Source organism: Vipera berus (genome assembly GCF_964194415.1).
Source record: "Vipera berus genome assembly, chromosome: 1".
In the NCBI taxonomy this organism is placed as follows: domain Eukaryota; kingdom Metazoa; phylum Chordata; class Lepidosauria; order Squamata; family Viperidae; genus Vipera; species Vipera berus.
In genome coordinates, this window is record NC_138202.1 from 165282853 (window position 1) to 165301314 (window position 18462).

General features: G+C 42.0%; 1 protein-coding gene across 2 annotated transcripts in view; it reads right to left on the reverse strand.

The window, feature by feature from the left end:
* Positions 1-18462, reverse strand: part of FRZB (frizzled related protein) — a 35629-nt gene that overhangs the window by 15093 nt on the left and 2074 nt on the right. The window contains exon 2 of one of the 2 annotated variants that reach the window (XM_081315001.1): positions 3742-3789. The exons of the other annotated variant lie outside the window; for it this stretch is intronic. Coding sequence (XP_081171127.1) covers positions 3742-3789 — 48 coding nt within the window. The remainder of the gene's footprint in view (positions 1-3741; positions 3790-18462) is intronic. 2 annotated transcript variants of the gene reach the window in all.

The window sequence follows — 18462 nt, forward strand, 5'->3', positions numbered from 1 at the left end:
ACCGCTTAGAGAAGGCTGTAAAGCACTGTGAGGTGGTACATAAGTCTAAGTGCTATTGCTATTCTGGGAAAAAATAAATAAATCCAAATACTCTCCTCTGCTGCTAAGAAACCCACAGCAAAGAGTAGAATGCTTCTAGGATACAGCCAGCCTGCAGGTCAATGGTTGACTTCAAGTACACATTGTTGTTTCAACAAGTTGCTATCAAAGCAAATCTTTCCCACTCCGCCCTTTCCCATCTTCCAAATTGATGGTAACTTTAACATTGGGAAGATCAAACATTCCCCCTTCTTGGCTAAGGGGGAAAGGAAAATAAAGCAAAGTGAGCTGATAGAAGTACTGGTACTCCTCACTTAGCAAGCATTTGTTCAGCAACAGTTCAGAATTAAGCTGGCACTGAACAAATGGTAGTTATGCCCAATCCTGGAAATTATGGGTGCTGCAGAGTCCATGGTCATGTGATCAAAATACGGGCACTTAGCAGCTTATATAAGCAGTACTGATAATACTTAGAATTATAAGTACAACAATTAATCACTGGGGCTCTTCAATTCCTCTCCTCCCCCCCTCGCCATCCATCTCTTGGCTTCCCTGCTTTCTGCCTCTGTGCACTCCGCTGGCCCTGCTACCCCCAGTTTACTTTTGCTGTGTTCTTCCTCCTCCTGCTGATCAATTGCACCTGGTCTGATCCTCCCCAAGGCAGCTGCTAGTCACACCAGGCCTTCTTCCTGAGGCCACCCAAACCCTTATCCAAATTGCCCGTGGCCTTCTTGCAATGGATTGGGTGAGTTTGGGAATGGTTTGGATTGGGTAGGTCAGGGGTAGGCAACCTTGGCTCTTTTATGACTCGTGGACCAACTCCCAGAATTCCTGAGCCAGCCATGCTGAGGAGAAATGGAGAGTTTTCCATGGTGAGCCATGCTGGCTCAGGAATTCTGGGAGTTGAAGTCCACGAGTCATAAAAGAGCCAAGGTTGCCTACCCCTGGGGTAGGCCCTTGCCTGGCAACAGGGTGGGATTTAGTTAATAACAGCAAAGAGGAGTAGCTGGACTGCTGTTGCGAGGTAAAGCAGTCATGGGACATGACTGCATTACTTAGTAATGGATATTCTGGTCCCAATTACTGCTGTAACTCAAGGAGTGCCTGTAAATTCAGGGCAGATCCTCACCCACATAGTCAGCTACAGCTGATCTTTAGAGGCAAACGTCCGTATCAGTCCCAACCATCCCACTAATCTGCATTAGTGAATTTTTCCCCTCAAAATACGCATTTTTCAACAATGATTCCTTCTGTTCTGATAAGGCAAGATATTACACTGCAAGCTTATGGACTTTGTCATCTTGCTTAATTAAATTGTTAGTTGCTGCCTGATCATTTATTTATATATCATTGAATAGAAAATACAGAAAACACTGTAACAGACATACATATATACTTCCAAGACACTTTCATATGTTTTCATATGTCTTGCCTGTCTTTTTGCTCTCGACCTTGCCAGTCAAAGTAAGAAATAAACCAACAGAGAAATGTAAGAAAACTTAATCTAGCTTTCACCAGGAAGAAAACCTTATTTGCCTTCTTAGTAATTTTTTTTTAATCCCATTTATATCCCGCCCTTCTCCGAAGACTCAGGGTGGCTTACAGTCTAAGCACAAATCAATGTGCTTAGCAATAGCCTTCATTCTATGTATATGCCTGCTTATTAGGGCTTGTAATAACAGGAATAAAAAATCACTACAGGGCTCTTTGTGTCTACAACCCAGAAAGCATAAGTATCTGAGCACTACAGATTTTCACACCTATTTGCCCGATTCAAAGCGAAGAAATGTGCAAAAACATTATAAGCTCAAAATACCCTATTCTGAATGGAAAGCAACATTCCTTGAAGTATTCCAAGCTCAAAAGACTGGCAGGATAATCAGAATATCAACAGATGCTTGCAATACAATTGGAATAAGCTGCTTTGAGCTCAAGAGCATTTTAAATTCAGAACATTTTGCACCTTCAGTGGAATTCTACCTTAAATTGGCTATGTTTTCTCAAGCTACCACTGCAGGAGAACCCCAATTCTCCAGTCATTGCATTGGTTGCCCCTAGACATCCTGGTCCAACTCAAAATGCTGGGTTTTGAAAATGCCTGATCTGATACAATACAGTGCTAGGTAGGTCATCTAGAGAAAAGCTAACCTGGATCTTGCCCCCCACCCACAAAATAGGGGTGGGGGGGAAAGGGGTGGACCACAAGGTAGTGCCATCTCCAGCAATATCCTAGGTACTTCCCTTCTTGGAAGTAGAAAAAAAATTTTTTTAAAGCTGGCATTTGATAATTTGGAAGCCTGCTGGGAGAACAGTGTGACCAAAAAAGTATTATAAAGGATGTGATAAGCAATCAAAAAGGGACGCGGTGGCTCAGTGGGTTAGGACGCTGAGCTTGTCGATCGGAAGGTCGGCAGTTTGGCGGGTCGAATCCCGAGTGCCGCGTAGCAGAGTGAGCGCCTGTTACTCGTCCCAGCTTCTGCCCACCTAGCAGTTCGAAAGCATGTAAAAATGCAAGTAGAAAAATAGGGACCACTACGGTGGGAAGGTAACAGCGTTCCGTGCGCCTTTGGCGTCTAGTCATGCCGGCCACATGACCACGGAGATGTCCTCGGACAAGCGCTGGCTCTTCGGCTATGAAACGGAGATGAGCACCGGCCCCTAGAGTCGGAAACGACTAGCACACATGTGCGGGGGAACCTTTACCTTTACCTTAAGCAATCAAAAATGAATGGCTATGGGCCAAAGAATTAGAGTAATGTGTAGAAAAGGATCCACTATTCTTCCAAATTGGCTGTGATATCTCATCAAAAGTGGGTTGTTGTTGTTTTTAAAGTTTCATGTGCAACTCTCCAAAAGTGAGGCTGTCTATAGCTTTGATGGAAAAGATGAGTCCTAGACATCCTAGGGATTGACGGGTGAGAGAGATATCCAGGCATAAGGAAGAGCAAGGGAAAACTAGCTGCACTTTTTAAAACTTAAAGAATTAGAGCTAGAGAAAAAAATGGACATTGCAAATGCAACTTTAAAGAATATTATTTTTTTTCTCAGCATAGTTTATGTCTTTTAGTGTGCAATAACTACAAACTACAGCAAAAGCATTGTATTTTTAAAATAAAATAAAAAAGTTGGGAGAAACCTTTTAAGTTTTTTGAAACACAAACACACATTTTGTGAAAAGGACAAAAGTGTTATTTCTAGCCCAGAAAGAACGGGTAATTATTTATACAAAAGAACTTGCCAATTGTCTTTGTCAGGGATTACTTGATTAGATATTGCCTAAAGACATTATTCACCAGCAAAAATACACTATGGAACATTTGCAATGTTTGTCAGAATAGTTCAGGTCCAAGGCTTTTCTTTGAACATTGTCCCACAGTGCCCCATTTAATAGGGTATTAAAGATACATAAACAAAACATAATGATGAAAATTTCCATGTTATTTTAGGGAATGTGAAGTGCTTCACATGGAATCCAGTTCCTGCTGTGGCTTTTACAATAGCCTGAAACAACCTGGCTCCTTCCCAGTGTGTTGGGACTATAACTCCCAGAATTCCCAACAAGCATGGTCTTTGGTTACAAACCTTCACAAAACATCCGGGCACTATTATGTTGCTTCTATTCTGTTGAGGCCTGAGCTCAACGAAACAACAAGAAAAAGAATAAAAGGCAAAAAACAAGGTATTAGATAACAATGTACTCACCGGCATTGGTGCCTCTACAGTTCCCATTATTAGAATCCATAGGGAAATCTGGCATGGATTGTTAAATATGTAAACAAGTGTTAGTATTTTTAATACTGGATTATTCAACACAGACACAACAAAATGCTTAATTTTTCATCCATTAAAAAAGACTTCCCCAATTCGGTATCCTTGGAAGAATGGGCTTGAAAAATCTCAGAATCCCCAATACAATATAAATTCTAGGACTTAAAATCATGGAATGAGGAAGACCGTGTCTTTAGTAAGTGGAACTAAGATTACATTTGCTTTTTTTTTTTTTTAAAAAAATCAGGTATAAGGGTCTAACGTCCTAAGATAAAAAGAATTTTCCATACGGGTAGTTCTCCATTTATGACTAGTTGTTTAGCAGCTGTTTAAAGTTACAACCAAACCAAAAAAGGGGACATATGACCTGGATCCAAAGTTCCAAAAGTCACACTCCTTCGCTGGTCATGCATTTATAGCGGTTTGCAGCATCCTGTAATCACACAGTTCCGTTTATAACCAGTTTTGCCAAAACTGGCACATACTTCTGTTTTTGGCAAAACCGTGTCCATTGGTTTGCTTAATGACAGCGGCATTCACTTAATGAACACATAAAACATATTTTATGACTGTTGTGACTGTAATAGAGAAGTTCTATTATGGTTGTATAATCCGGACACTTTTTACTGCCACTGCGATAGGGAAAAGGCTGGACTAGAGAACACAAGAATTGACCACCATGTTAAAATAAAAGACATGAATCTATATTGGTTGTTGCTACTGTTCTTCAACTTACAATATCCTCAGCTTTAATGATCACCCCTACACTGCTTCAGATCTATAATCTCATACACCGAAAGACCAAGGATACATGATCTTTAAATATAGGCTATCTATTATAAGAATGAGCCTGGAGCACAACCTACAATCTTAGGGAAATGAATTTGCATACATCAGCTCCAAAAATTTAATAGCAATTCATAAAACAGTAACAAGAGCTATCAGCCAAATAAAACCTTGAGACATTGATTGAACTACTGAATCTTGAAAGGGTTCAACTGAAAGACATTCCCATGTTATCAAACCGTCAACGTAGGCACCTTTAGCTACGCATTGAATTAATTCATTAAAAATGTAGTCTCAATTAATTGCAATGGTGTTTTCTTGGAAACTGCTAATTCAAGGTGTTTGCTTTTTTCTCCACCTTGCCTGGCAAATTTATTCAATATGTTTGGACTAAACTCCCATCACACCCAAATGACCATGCTTGACAATATGGGAGCTACAATTCACATATCTGGAGACCTTCAGTTAAATGAAAGCAGTATTAAAACAATAGGAGAGATGAAAGTGGTTAAAATATTCACTGGGCAAATATCTAGGAGGCATTAGTATTGCTACATATTCATGCTTGAGAATTTATTTTATTTATTGAACAAATCTATACAACACCTGACTTGCAACATTGGCATCTAAAGAGGGAATCTGGTGTGGACGATGTAACTGCCTGAAGCCTGAAAATCAATCTGCTGCAGAATCAGATTCCCTCTGCCAAAGAAACGGGGGTGTCTTTTCAAAAGGGGAAATGGCTTCAGACAAAGCAAACAGACCTTCAGTGGGATTTCATATCTTGTCTCTAGATTCTGTTCATACTCTTTAAACTGCATTTACAGACTAGTTCCTAATACAAGGAAGCCAATAAAATCAGGGTGTAGAGACAGATATCTAGAACTGATGATGTTACCTAGTTTGGGTAATGAAAAGTCTGCAAGAAAACAAGCTCAGAGAGCACTAAGGACCCCTCAGAGCTATATATCATCCCTGCCTTACAGTATTTCATTTTTTCCCCCAGGAGATGGAGGGAGAGTAAAAGTTTGAACCTTAGCACAGCCATCTATCCCTGTCCCAACATGACTAAAAGGGGCCAAAGTTGAAGAAGGCTGCGCCAAAGTATATATCTCTTCTCAGACCGCTGCACACTATTGATTATTAAATGTAGAAGATTTCGTTTTCTACACTTATTTCTGTTATGTTCAGGTCATCCGCTCCAATTATTTCTCTGCTGTTTAAGTTCACAGACATGTCAACATCTTTGAGCCTTAATGATCTGGTGGATTTTCCACATTATTAAGTTGCTTTTCTTGGATGGTGCTAAGACAGGATTATCTGTATTGGACAATATTGCTTATACTTGCAGCACAGCTAAACTTGCAACATGGCTCCCTGACTCCCACTAAGAGATAAAAGACATAGAAACCACAAAAGGCCTTCTATGTTTTGCTTTGACTTTTGCCAAAAGTAGACTGCAGATAGCAAGAATGCGACACTCTGTGCCTAGACTTTCTTTTGATGCGAGGCTCCTGCCATTCAAATGAGTGCACTACAAAAAAAACCTTTCTCTTCCATATCTTCCTTTCTCCAGAAAGAAACTTAACTGTCCAAAACAGGTCACATTCTGAGCTATATAGAGAAGATGGTTGCTGAAATTCCCTGCTTCCATGTTTCACTTAACAGAAGCCTTCCACTGACAGAGGGACAAAAGTTGGAGTCATCCCCAATACAATGGGAGTCTTCCTCAGATATCCTTTTCTATCTCTGTTGAGTATAAATATGCAGTCCTTGACTTACAATAACAGCAGCAATAGCACTTAGACCTATATACCGCTTCACAGTGCTTTACAGCCCTCTCTAAGCAGTTTACAGAGTCAGCCTATGGCCCCCAACAATCGGGGTCCTCATTTTACCCACCTCGGAAGGATGGAAAGCTCAGTCAACCATGAGCCTGTCAGGATCGAACTCCAGGCTGTGGGCAGAGGTTAGCTTGCAATACTGCATTCTAACCACCCAGCCACCAGGGCTCCTTATACAATCACAGCTCGGACCAGAAAAGTGATTGTTAAGTGAGTTAACCAAGTTATTTTTTTGCCATGGTTTTTAAGTGAATTATATCATTGTTAAATGAATCATCTGGTTGTTAATCCGGGTTTCCTCACTGACTTTGCTTGTCGGATGCTGGCTGGGAAGGTTGCAAATGGCAATCAAATGTCCTTGGGATGCTGCAACCATTGTAAACACATGCTGGTTACCAAGCAACAATTGTAGGGATCTTGTAACTTCAAGTGGTCGCTAAACAAATGGTGTAAGTCAAGGACTACTTGTATTAAGGAGACCTACATTCTCTGAAATACCCCATAATCTCCCCAGAATGCATCTGATTGGCTACTGTGTAATGCTGGACATAGGTCTTCATCTGTTCTTCATCTGTCCTTATGTAGAATGCGTTCAGACCTAAGGCCACGATGTGACTTTTTAGCATGCCATTATGATTTTCTCAGCAAAACAGTGCCAAAATAATTCCTGGCTTCCCGTTATGTGAGAATGCAGCCAGTTTGCTCAACCTCAGATAAGGTCTTTTTAATTGTCAATTGTTAAATCTGGGATGTGTGGCTGGCACTTGTCTGTTTGAATTCTGAAGTCCCCGAGCATTTTAGCTTCATTTTGTATTATTATCTATATTGTGGTCCCATCAGTTCTTGTTTGCAGGCAAGTGGTATTTCTTGCAGATTTTCTGACGCACCATTGTTGCTATTTTGTCATGCCGCTGCTTGTAGTCAGTCTGTGCCATCTTCTTGCAGCAGCTTACCAGGTGGTCCACTGTTTCTTCAGCTTCTTTGCATAGGCAGCACTTGCTATCTGTTGCTGTCTTCTGAATTCTGGCTTTGCATATATTTGTTCTTAAGGCTTGGTCTTATGCAGCCAGAATTAGCCCCTCTGTCTCTTTTTTCAGCTTTGCTGCTCTTAGCCATGGCCAGGTCTTGTTTTTATCTGCTTTGCCTGCTAGTGTTTTTTTAATTTTACTTTAAGTACTGGGCATGTAATATTTTGCCTTATCTCGTCTCTTTTCTGTTCTTTATTTGGTCTTTCTTGTAGGCCAGTTTAGTCTATCCAGTACTCATTAAACCTTCCTGGTACACTAGCTTCAGTGCATCTTCTTCATGATCCTTTGCATATTCTCCCAATGTCCTTTTTTCCAACTTCAATTGTCTTGTATCTTTGCAACACTCCACACCCACCTAGTTTCCTTGGTAAAAATAAAGTCTTATTACTACAGTTGGTTATTTAGTCAGCCAGATGTTTAGACAGAGTTTGGCATTTTTATCCACCAATCAAGTCCTTCCCACAGATCTGGAATAGGCAGGATGTTTGATGGTGCTAAAGATAAACTATTCCACTACCTTTTGCAATTGACTAATGGTGACTTTGTCAATGCAGATGATTATTCAAGTGGTATTATTGTTATATTTTTATCCTGCTTTTTTACATATAGCTCAAGGCAGCAAACATACCCAATACTCTTGCCTTCTATTTTCCCCATAACAACAAGCCTGTGAGGTGGGCTGGGCTAAGAGAGAGTCTCTGGCTTAAATTCGCCCATATTTAGCAAACCAGTTTAATAGATTATTTTTCTCTCCCTGGTTTTCAATAATACAATTATATTCTTATATTAAGTAAAATTAATATATTTAATGAAAGGGGGGGGTGGTAAGTGAAAGGTTGAGCAAAGATGTTATAGAAAGGCCAGTTCTCTGTGTGAAAGAAAAAAACAAACCCTTTTCTTCTTATAGTAAAGAAATAGCTGTATTGTCTTCCCCCAACAAAAATATTTGACTTCTGCTTTGCTGGCAGATTGAGAAATGCCTAAGGAAAGAAAAACTATAAATTAAATCATTCCAAATCAGAATAAGCGTTTTTTTATCAATAATAATGTCTTCAAATTTTCTGGTTCAATCATGAATATCTTTTATACTGAAGTCGTAGTAGTACCAGTGCTTTTTTTGTCATAGAACAGGGGTAGGAAACCTCGGCTCTTGTATGACTCATGGACTTCAACTCCCAGAATTCCTGAGTCAGCATAGCTGACTCAGGAATTCTGGGAGTTGAAGTCCATGAGTCATACAAGAGCCGAGGTTGCCTACCCCTGTCATAGAACCACAGAACGGCGTTCTGGCACCTTTTTTTTTTTTTTTTGAAGGGAAGAACTGGCTCCTTTAAAGCTGCCAGTGTGAGTAAAGCTCTGGCTCGGTGAAAGGAAGCTGCCTGGGGAAATTGGGGGCATCAAAGGTTGACCCGGAAACACTTCCACGGCCCTGAAAGCAGACCCTTTTCTCTGCCTTCGTTCATGGGACTTTCCCCCCACCCCACCCCACTGCCGCCTGTCTTCACCCTTGTATTGGCCATCAGGGACCAGGACTGACTCCTGGAGCGAATCGCTGCCTTGGTCACTCTGGCTCCAGAGGAAGCCTCTATATCAGGGGTAGGCAACCTTGGCTCTTTTATGACTCGTGGACTTCAATTCCCAGAATTCTGGGAGTTGAAGTCCACGAGTCATAGAAGAGCCAAGGTTGCCTACCCCTGCTCTATGTCATCAGAGGCGGAGGACAACAAGGTGGCAGAAGACATGCCGGCTCCAAACAAGCGCCCTCTCAAAAGCCATGGCAATGGCGTCTGTCAGCTGATGCTGCTCATGTGATCTGCACCTCAGAAGCTCCCTAAAGCAGTTTCTCACCCCCCAAACGTAAAGGGCTTTCAACTGGAGCTGGAGCTGTGCGTGAGTTCCGGCACCTTTTTTTTTAAAACAAAAAAAGCACTGAGTAGTACTAATAGGGATTTGCAAATTGAAGTTGAAAGAATTGGGGGGGGAAGTCAACTGTAACTAGAGCTCACATAGCCATACTGAAGTGATTTTAAAGTTTTAAATTTATTTTAAAGTTTTTAAAGTTTTACATTTGCAACACTGACTTTGCAGAAAACCCCTCCAAATATTACAGTCATACCCCCATGAACTCTCGGTTCCTGGTTAAAACCCAAATAATGAGAAAATGCCCAGTAATATACTGTGACATTCACTGGATGAATAAACTATGACAATGATAAATATGATTAATATTTAAAGCCACAGGTTTTAATGCCAAACCCCTTCAATGTTCTCTTAAAACAGACCTCCTCTAAATTCATTGGTAGACAAGAAAGATGAGATTATAGGTCACCATTTTCTACAATGGTTGTCCTTCCTAAGCATTTTCTTAAATATATTGTTTTAGTAGCAAGTTGGTTATCAACACCGAGCAATATAAAAAATAACCATTCTCCTTTTGAGATAGCAACGGTATCAAGTGCCCATGGAGGGCAGTGTAATGTATTGGGCCTTTTACTTCAACTATTTCCATGTGTCTTTGAATGCTGTTTGAGATTGCTTAATCAGGGGGTTTTTGTAACGGTCGCAGGCTGCCCAGACATGCAGTCTCCAGGACGACCATTAGTTGGCTCTGGAGCGGGAATGGGTTCCTTCAAACCTATTGGCTGCCACCTAGTGGCCAGTTGTATAAATAGCTGCATAGAAGCCTCTGTTCTCAGTTCTGTTCCTGTTCCTACAATAAAGCAATGTTCCTGTTTGAACTCTCTCGTCTCGCCTCCTGCTTGCAAGATACCCAGTGTGCACAACAGGCAGGATAGGATCAAAACAAGCAAGACAAAATTGCTTACATGGAGAACTGCATTTCCAGCCTCTACTTCATTTCTTTTTCCTTCTTCTAGGAAATAGTAGTACAAACCAAATTTACTTGGTTTGTATAATCTGTCTCGCTATCGAAGGGGTAAGCAGGGTGGAGAACAAAATTAAAAATATTAGTGGGGTCCAAAGTGGTATGATCCAAAATGTCATCCCATCAGGTACCTTCTCATGCTGCTTAATAGATAGCAAAACTGTCATGGCAAGGCAGTTTCCATGATGTGAGGTCCCAGGAAGTGAACAGAAGCAGTTTTGAGCTGGGAACTTTGCCCATATGAATGCCTCTCAGTCAGCTGTTCATGGCTAAGAAAGATTGCTCGGGACTGGTGATGAGTTTGCTCTCCAACTTCATACTCTGTTATGCTAAGTGTCTTGAGTAAGTCTATTTCATGGAGCTGAAGGGATAAACTTTTCATTTGGGAGAAGTGTGCTCATGGGCCTTGAATCACCAAGGGCTGGACAAAAGGGTTACAGGAGGACAGGGTAGGAGGTCCTATCTTCCATTATAGGCCCAGTCCACACATTTAGTTTCAAAAGTGGGAATCTTTGGTTCTCCAGATGTTGAATGTCAACTCCCAGCAGATTAATCACAGGAAATGTGAAAAGTTGTGCACTTATTGTGTGTAATGGAAAATTACCGTAGATTTAACACAGCCGAAAGCTGCTGGGTGGTAAGAGCTGGCCCACAACTTTATGTGCCATTAGGAAAAACTGCAACCTGCCATTAAGCCAATGAGTGAAACCAATAGATAGCCTATTCTTAGTCCACATGTGACTGTCAACCTAATTTTATTATTTATTTATTTATTTATTTTATTACATTTATATACCGCCCTTTCCCAAAGGACAGGGCGGTTTACAGGGTGATTAAAAACAAAAATACAAAAGTTAAAAACAAATTTAAAAAAATATTATGTACTCCCTAATTTTATGTACAGCCTAATTTCAGAAGCCCGGGCAATCAGTCAAGACAAGTGATACTAGAATTGAATGCAATAACATCTCCACTCACTTTTTTGACTTTGCCTTCCACCCCTTCCTGCCTCAGATCTGCCCATCATTGCCCCACAGATGCAGTGGTGGGATTCAAATATGTGAACAACCAGTTCTCTGTGTGGATGCCGCTTCCGGAAGTCCATTGTGGGCCTGGGCAACAAAAAATTAGCTACCGGTTCTCCCGAAGTGGTGCGAACCGGCTGAATCCCACCATTGCACAGATGTCTTCTGAGAGAAAACAGCCTTGTGTAGGGGAAAAAAAATATTCCTCCTGATTCACAATGACTGATAGTGGGGGCTTTCTCTGATTTCAGAGCAGAGTCTTGCCAAGACATAGCAAGAACAGGAGTATGTCTGCACAATAACTGTATTATTATTTTTTTGCTGTGGCTGTTATCACAAAGCAAACACTTTTGCATATACAGTGCATTTAAGATGATTTCTCCCTAAAGCCTTGTGATCATAACTTAGCAGGACATATCCAAAGCACAGTACAGCCCCAGGAGCTGTAGGCAGTGCTACAAAACCCAACTTCTTTCTGGCCACATGGAGATGCAAACTAAAGTTGGGGAGGAGACTGACAGGTTTGCTGGGGAGATCCCAGGGCCCTGGGGTGTTTAAGCACAAGCCTCGGGTCTGTACAAACAGGTGTGACTGATCGACAAGTTACACCTGTTTGCATGGACCCCAAGGCTTGTGCTTAAACAGACAGGGTCCTGAAACCCCTCCTGCAAAAACCTATTAGTCTCCCCTCCCCCACCCCACTCCCAATTTGAGTTTGTAATCTCCATTTCCCAAAGTTTCAAGGCACTGTTTAGTCTACTTTTAGAAGATGAGGAATTCGTATTCCTGGAAGGAGTGTGTATGTGTGTGTGGGGGGGGAAGGTTGTGGGCAGAGAGAGGAGAGGGAAGAAAGGTAGCTTCAGCCTAGTGGCCAGCTTGTTTGTTTAGTTTTAAAAAAAACACCTCAGCACTAAGAATGTCATCGTGTTTCCCCCCCCCCCCCCCCGTCAGTGAAAGAAAGTGTTCATGGATTCCACACTGGCTTTATTCAATGAAGCTATTGTGCTCTCTGTGGTCCTCCCGTAATAGGTAACGTTGGGGCACTCTGACAGAAAACGACTTCTCCTCCGTGGCCTTGAATAGGACGGTTTCTTAATGGTGCGTGCGTTTTTGCCAAGCTGGATTTCAGTGCGGATCTGTTCTGAAGGCACTTTGGGAAGCACCTCCGTGCTTAGGGGAGGTGGACCTTTGCAGAGGCTTCAATGGGAGACATTCACCCTCCCCGCCATTCGAAACCACTTGCCCGCAGAGCTTCCCAGCAGGTATCAGACCCAACGCAGCTGAAACAACAGTCAACACTCTGTCTGTAGACGGATCTGGGGAGAGAGGCTTAGAATGGCTGAAGCTTGAAGGCCAGTTGTCAAAATACGAGGCAAATTAAGAATGGGGAGTAGGATGAACCTGAGGAGGGGAAATGGGCTGCCCCAATTGTCTCAGCTGAAGCCAGAAGGTGCAAGTCTAGCTGTGGGGTGGAAGTAAAAAGGTACAGTTAGGCCGGGGGTAGGCAACCTTGGCTCTTTTATGACTCGTGGACTTCAACTCCCAGAATTCCTGAGCCAGCCGTGCTGAGGGGAAAGGGAGAGGTTTCCAAGCTGAGCCGTGCTGGCTCAGGAATTCTGGGAGTTGAAGTCCACGAGTCATAAAAGAGCCGAGGTTGCCTAGCCCTGAGTTCGGAATACACCGATTGGGTTGTGCGATGTACTTTTAGAAAGGTGCGAGAGAGCAAACCTATCCTGAGATATGTACCTTCCTTTCTTCTAGCTCTAGTTTACTATTTATAAGATGGCCTAGATTTTCAAATTTATCAATCTCAGCTTTCTGGTGCCCAGATGATGTCCAGAATATTTCCCAACCATTCCAAAAACCTGGCATAATGGAAAAGCAAACCTCCATGAAGGCAGTCAAATAGGGAAACTGAGGACGTGGACAACCAAGTCTGGAATAGGCCAAGTACTTAGCAAGACAAATGTCAGCAAGCCAATACTGACAACTTCCTTAGTCACTGTAAAGTGGTCAATGGAGCACTTTTGACATTTATCCTGTGCACTCTGCAGTTTTTCCATCTTAATTCAGAGCACTCTAGTCTTACACGAGTAAGGTATGAACCTGGAAATACTTGTGACGTTTCAAATCCAGCACTTTTCCTCCATTCCTGAATTAGAAAATCATTTTTTAAAAAAAAAATTAAAATAAGGTTTATAAGTTTCACAAGCATGATATAGAGCCAGCATTTGAAATGTCAAGGATTTCTCAATCCTGCTCTTCCCCAACCTTTCTGGAGGCTGGCGGCCCAGAGTGGGGAGAGGGAGGGGGGGGAAAGAGGGGATGAATTTGTGGGAGGGGCAGGCGCATGTCCGGGTGCCTGCACACACACGAGCACTTGCCACGTTCGCAGCGACGCTTGTGTGAGGCCATGAGCGCCTGCAACAAGGCTCGCGTGAGTGGGGCCGTGTGCGTGCACCAGCCAGCCACTCTCGTGGACCAGTGGCAATTAGACCACGGCCCAGTTGGGGACCCCTGTTTTAGAGCACCCCTGGCAATTACATGGATAAGTCCCTGTAGTTTTCTTAGCAACATTTTCAGAAGACATTTGCCATTGCTTTCTTTCTTGGGATGAGAAACAATGACTGGCCCATGTTTTACCAATTAAATTTTGTGTCTAAGGCAGGACTAGAACTTGGGTGTCCTCACTCTTCATCTAGCCATGCTGGCTCAGGAATTCTGGGAGTTGAAGTCCACGAGTCATAAGAGAGCCAAAGATGCCTACCCCTGATCTAGCCTCTTAACAACTAGACCAAGCTGGCTCTTTCTTGGCTTATAGATATATCTTTATGCTCAGCTGTCTTATTTGAATGGCATGCATTCTTTTGCCAGAGCATCTGTCAACTCAGGTGGCTTTCAAGCAATTCCTCATCAGGTTAAGGATGTAGATCCTATAGAGTCCCAGATATTGTTGAACAACAACTTCGATTGTCTTTCATGCTAAGAGCTTGTAATTCAGTAATACAGCTAGTCCTCGGCCTACAAGAGTTCATTCAGTGACCGCTCAAAGTTACAAGATCGCTGAAAAAAGTGACTTATAGCCATGTGACACACAACCATTGTAGCAGCCCCAGGGTCATGTGATCAAAATTCAGACAGTTGGCAACTGACTCACATTTATGACGATTGCAGTGTCCCGGGATCATGTGATCACCTTTGGCGACTTTCTGACAAGCAAAGTCAATGGGTGAACCAGATTCACTTAACGACCGTGTGACTAACTTAACAACTGCAATGATTCACTTAAAACTGTGTCAAGAAAGGTGACAAAATGAGGCAAAACTCACTTAACAAAGGTCTCGCTTAGCAACATAAATTTTGGGCTCAATTGTGGTCGTAAATCGAGGACTACCTGTATAGGAGAGATTACAGATTTTCCACCTTTTCAGTATGGAAAGGGTCTCCTTTAATTGGAACTTTGGGAAATGGCAGGATACACCAGAAACTGAATCCCAGAAATCTTAAGCAAAGCAAAGCAAACAAACTACAGTGCCAGCTAATACAAACAATCTTGGTTTTGAGTATACTTTGCAGTTGACAGCTTCCATTTTTTCCCCCAAGACATAGAGGAATTTTAAGGGTCATCTGCCAATACTATCACTGGTGAGCTCACAGCCAGGAGACTATCAGTATAAGAGGGATCTCTTACCAAAGAGAACTTCCTCTAGGACTCTCTGTATTCTGGATTTCATGATTACTTATCATGCATCGCCATGATAGAAAGTTTAAACATACTAGGGAAACGTAAGGGGGAGAGTTACACCAATGAATAGCCAATCCTCAAGAGGTTACTTTATCATCACTGACCAAGATTTGCCAAATGGAATTTCTGAAAGCTCTCATTTAATTGTGGTAGGCAGTGCTTTTTTGTAAAAGAAAAAGGTGCCGGAACTCACACATGTCATACAACCTGCCTTGCCTACCCTACAAGGTTCCATCCAAAAAAGGTGCCGGAACTCCATTCTGAGCGTTCTATGACAAAAAAAGCCCTGGTGGTAGGCTTTGCCTATTGTCATGTGTAAGTATCCTCCTGATCTTCTTGCTAAGTCTATATGGTAACTTAATAATTGGTCACAAAAAGCTACCTTTGGATTCCAATACACATTTCTCTTGGAGTCTCAAACACTCTCATAGTGCCTGAGCACAAATAACCAGCTGTTTCCTAATTCCTATTGGAGTTCCAAAGGGACTGAGGAGAACAGTATGTTGACATGGAAATGGAGAAGATGGAGGTTTGTGGCAATTGGCATACAAATCTGAGACACTTTCACTAGATTAGGCTGCAAATAAAAATTATATGCATAAACATTCTCTCATAAAAAAATTTAAGTAACCCACAAATTTGTGAAGTAGAAACCTTTACAACCTCTTCATTTAACTCTACCATGTGAAGGAAGCTTTATTTCCTTTTTAATATATGCACTCGTCTACATATCGTTTTATACCATTTGAACAATGTAATTGTCCATTAATCTTTATTTAAAATGCTGATATTTCTTCTACATTGCTCTAATTCCAGGCAGGATATGTTGACATGTTTTTCATACAATTTAAAATACAGTTGATAATAATGCTTTTGTGTGTATATGCCAGACATGTCAAACACAAGGCCCGGGGGCCGGATCCAGCCCGCGAAGTGGTTTCATGTGGCCCATGAAGCCATCCTGGAAACAGTGAGGGAACAGCCCCCGCTGCCTTGGCCCTGGCCCAGAGACCTTCCTTCTGCCAGAGACCCTCAGATCTGTCCCACTCCTGCCCAGGCCCCCATAGGCACCCTTGATGCGAACGATGTAGAGCTGGCCATGTCCACCCAGTAGGCTATACGCACTCTGGCCACGCCCACCCAGTAGGCCACGCCCACCCTGGCCATACCCACCTGGTCCCCTGAGGGCAACCGCAATGCTGACGCGGCCCTCAATGAAATTGAGTTTGACACCCCTGGTATATGCTTTTGTGTCACCACTAACTTCCAGCAATTGCGTAGCCCTAGACCTTTGATGCAGAACCTTTTAGAGACCAAGTGCCCAAACTGCAACCCAAAACCCACTTATGTATCGTTGGGTGCCGGATGGGCATGGCCTTTGGATGGATGTGGCCAATTGGGTGGGCATGGCCCATTGGGTGGGCGTGGCTGAAGTGGTAATGGCAGACTGGGTGGGACTAAAAAGTTCAATCAATCAATTCCAACTTTGCGAGAACGTTTTTTTCCCCGTGAGAAGTTGACATTGATTGATTGATTGATAGAACCTTTTATTTTTGCACAAGGCGGTGGAGGCCTAAAGCGAAAAGGTTTTATAAAACCCAGCTGAAGGCCTAGGACTGGGGCGACAGCGTGCATGCCCACAGAGATGGCTCTGTGTGCCGCCTGTGGCACCCGTGCCATAGGTTCGCCACCACGGGCCTAGACTAATCTCCGTACTTTTCTTGGCAAATTTTCAGAAGTGGTTTGCCCTTGCCTTTTTCTTATGGCTGAGAGACAGTGACTGGCCCAAGATTACCCAGCTGGCTTCATGCCCAAGGTGGGACTAAAACTGCATCCTAATGAAGGATTTCCCAACCTTGGCAACTTTAAAACACATGTACTTAAACTCCCATGAGTCCATTCATCTTATAATTGCCAAGGTTGGAAAACCCTATTTGAATGGAACAGATTTAAAAAAAAAAACCCAAGAAAACATCTGTGAAATACCATGTGTAGCTGACAAAGTGTTCTGCAGTGTTGTGATTTACAAAGTGGCCAAAAGGTACGTGTGCCATTATTCCAATTTCACTGTGCAGTCACCACTTCATAAGTATGCAGCCTCCCTGGCTTTAACTAGAATCCAAAGGAAAACAAGAACCCATTCCATCTGTGGGACTTCTTCAGATCAATAAGGGCAAGTAGCAAGGGAAGCTGCAGAAGGATGGAGGCTCTTAAAACAGAAACCAGCGGTTTCATTTTTCTAGCATCTTCAGCACTAGTATTTCAAGAACCACTGCCAAAATAAATTCAAAAGAAAACATAAAAGATCCTAATAAAGTAGAAAGTTGCAAAACTTTTTTTTTTTGCAAAGAAATTAACTTTGGGGAAACAAATTTTGCCATTCTAGTGATAGCCACACAGCAGAGGAAAGCTAGGTCTTTAGTGAAAGTCACAGCTGGTAATCAAGGTGCCGATTTACACTAAGCATCAGCTTTCTTTCCATAGGATACAATACGGTTTGCTTCAACACTAAGCAAATGTTCACTTCATATAGAAGACCAATTAAGATAATTCATCCCACAGAAAAGAAACCTGAAAGCATGGGCAAGAAACACTACAACTGTGGACAAACTGACATTGATTTGTGCTTTAGATTGTAAGCCGCCCTGAGTCTTCGGAGAAGGGCGGGATATAAATGGGATTAAAAAAAAAAGTGTCCTAGATTTCTCCATCATCCAGGGGACTTGGACATAGGATAACTCCACTAAAGCTGGTACTATCACAGGGGTCGGTCCTTCTCTGTGGGCGCCCCGGAGCTATGGAATCAGTTGCCGGTTGAGCTCCGGATGGCGCCCGATCTTCACTCCTTCCGTCGCGATCTGAAGACATTCTTATTTGAACAAGCCGGCCTGGCCTGATGGGGGATGGTTTGGGTTTTTTATTCTCATTTTATTATATGTATTTATTGTTTTTAGCTGGGCACATGTTTAATTCTTTTTTAACTTTTGTATTTTTGTATTTTTATATATCTGCCCTGTTCACCGCCCTGAGTCCTTCGGGAGAAGTGCGGTATATAAATAAAATAATAATAATAATTATTATTATTATTATTATTATTATTATTATTATTATTATTATTATTATTATTATTATTATTATTATTATTATTATTATTATTATTATTATTATTATTATCACCTCTTCCCTTCCCTTTCCTTCCCATGCAGACTTAAATACGTTTTTGTAACATCTTGAGTGAACAGAACCAGAAAAAGCTAACAAGCATTTTTAGTTAATCATAAAGAAAGTATTGCCTGGGAACAGAGTCCAAAGTCTAAGATTTTTTTTCTTGCATTTCTTTTTT